This window comes from Bison bison, unplaced genomic scaffold, assembly GCF_000754665.1.
Source record: "Bison bison bison isolate TAMUID 2011002044 unplaced genomic scaffold, Bison_UMD1.0 scf7180017851861, whole genome shotgun sequence".
Lineage (NCBI taxonomy): Eukaryota > Metazoa > Chordata > Mammalia > Artiodactyla > Bovidae > Bison > Bison bison.
Genome location: NW_011482434.1, coordinates 16,521 through 18,312, shown reverse-complemented (window position 1 = coordinate 18,312; position 1,792 = coordinate 16,521). Strand labels below are relative to the sequence as shown.

At 46.5% G+C, this 1,792-nt stretch overlaps 1 protein-coding gene across 1 annotated transcript in view; it reads right to left on the bottom strand.

The window, feature by feature from the left end:
* Positions 1-50: 50 nt before the first annotated feature.
* Positions 51-1,792, bottom strand: part of LOC104997097 (phosphorylase b kinase regulatory subunit alpha, liver isoform-like) — a 6,791-nt gene continuing 5,049 nt past the window's right edge. The window contains exon 4 of the mRNA XM_010851654.1: positions 51-226. Coding sequence (XP_010849956.1) covers positions 51-226 — 176 coding nt within the window. The remainder of the gene's footprint in view (positions 227-1,792) is intronic.

The window sequence follows — 1,792 nt, the reverse complement described above, 5'->3', positions numbered from 1 at the left end:
CCTTTCCCAAGCAGGCTGTGGTCTGCATGCCCAGGGCTTCTCTCATGTTCTCAGTTGAGCCCAGACAGGAAGACCACTTCTTTCCTGGCACTGAGAGCTCTTCTTACCTGTTTCATCTCACTCCTCAGCCTGTTGATGCCGCTCCTCTCGGTTTTGGTGACTCCAGTGTGGCCCACCTCATGGATGGAGACAGCAGGGCTAGGTGTGGAGGAGTGAATGGGTCGCACTGCAAGGGAAACACACACAGGGTCCTTATATCACGTCCGCCCTCAGAGGGACACATGCATGTGCTTGTTTTTATCTCTCCCCACTCAACTGTGCACTCCCGCTTCCAGGACCTGGAGCAGGGCCTGCGACACAACATGGGCTCAGTATGCATTTGGGTGACATAGTGAACATGACTTAAGCAGCATGCAGGAAACACTGAGTGGCCAGAAAACACTTCATTGCTTTGAGTATGTTGTTTAAAATAACTTTTTACGTCTCCAAATGTACCCCTTCCTTGTAGAAACTTGAGTCCACCCAATAAAGGTCCAGCCTTGGGGCAAGAGAGGAAAGACCTGGGAAAACAAGCCAACCAAAGGTGAAGACACAGCAGTGGCCATCCCAGAAGGGGCAGGGGGGCTCCACCCTGCTGCAGTGGCCTGTCTATGGCCGTGCCCCACTCCCTGGTGCTCCACACTGTACGCACAGCGATCATTCTAAAAGGCACATGGGGGACCATGTCACTGTCCACTCAGACTCTTTTCAGGCCTAGCCCAGTCTTCAGGATAAAGCCTCCCAAGGGCACATGAAGCCCTACCGACTGGAACCCACCTGCCCCTCGCAGCTGTCCCCTCCGAGGCAGTCCCTCGGTGCTGGGTGTTGCACCGGTGGCTCCCTCCCGTCCCAGATGAGTGGACAAATAAGGAGCCCAAGGACAACAGAGAGGGAGGACCCACAAAGATTAGCCAGAGTGGGAGGAAGGACACGGAGAGAGTGGAAAACAGAAGCCAAAGGGGCCTGTTTGTACTGGGCATTAGCTGAAAACATTAATTTCAGACATCTCAGGATTTAATAAAAATTGAGTTTTCTTATTTATAAAAATTGAACAGTTACAGGTAGGGCTGCTTAAAAAAACTGAATGATTATAAAGGACAATTAACAAATGTTACATGCAAAAAGACAGGACCTCTTCTGGCCTTGCTTGCAATCTGACGTATGTATGGTTTCAAGTGACATTACTCTGTTCCTAGTTTCATAAGCTTCTATAGCTTTATATCTAGTAGCAATTTTTCAGTAATTATCTGTGTCAAACCACGTATATTATTTTGATGAGCAGAACACATTAAATATTTATCTTGTATATTTACATTTCAAGGATTGTGCATTTGAAAGGACTGAAAATTACTTTTGGAAAAGGATCCTGAGCGTTCCTCCTTCAGGAAAGGAGAAAAACCACCAAAACACATCTGACTGTGTGATGCTGTCTTTGTTTGCCTGCTGGCACCCACTCTAAAGAAAAAGATCTGAAGTACCCAATGTCCTTATTAAATAAAAAGAATGACAGCCCACACTGCATTTCTTTGGCTTGATGAAATAAATTCACCAATGTGTCTGCAAATCAGTTCACTTTATTATGAGGAGGATAAATGATAATTGCCTCAATTATAATTAGGGAGCATTTGAGAACAGAATTCCATCAGGACTTGGGCAATTGTATTTCCTAACACTGGAGACAGGGTTCCGGTACAGAGAAAAAGGGAGAGAGCAAGACGAGGATGAAGCAAACTCAGCAAGGTGTTGTGAGGCT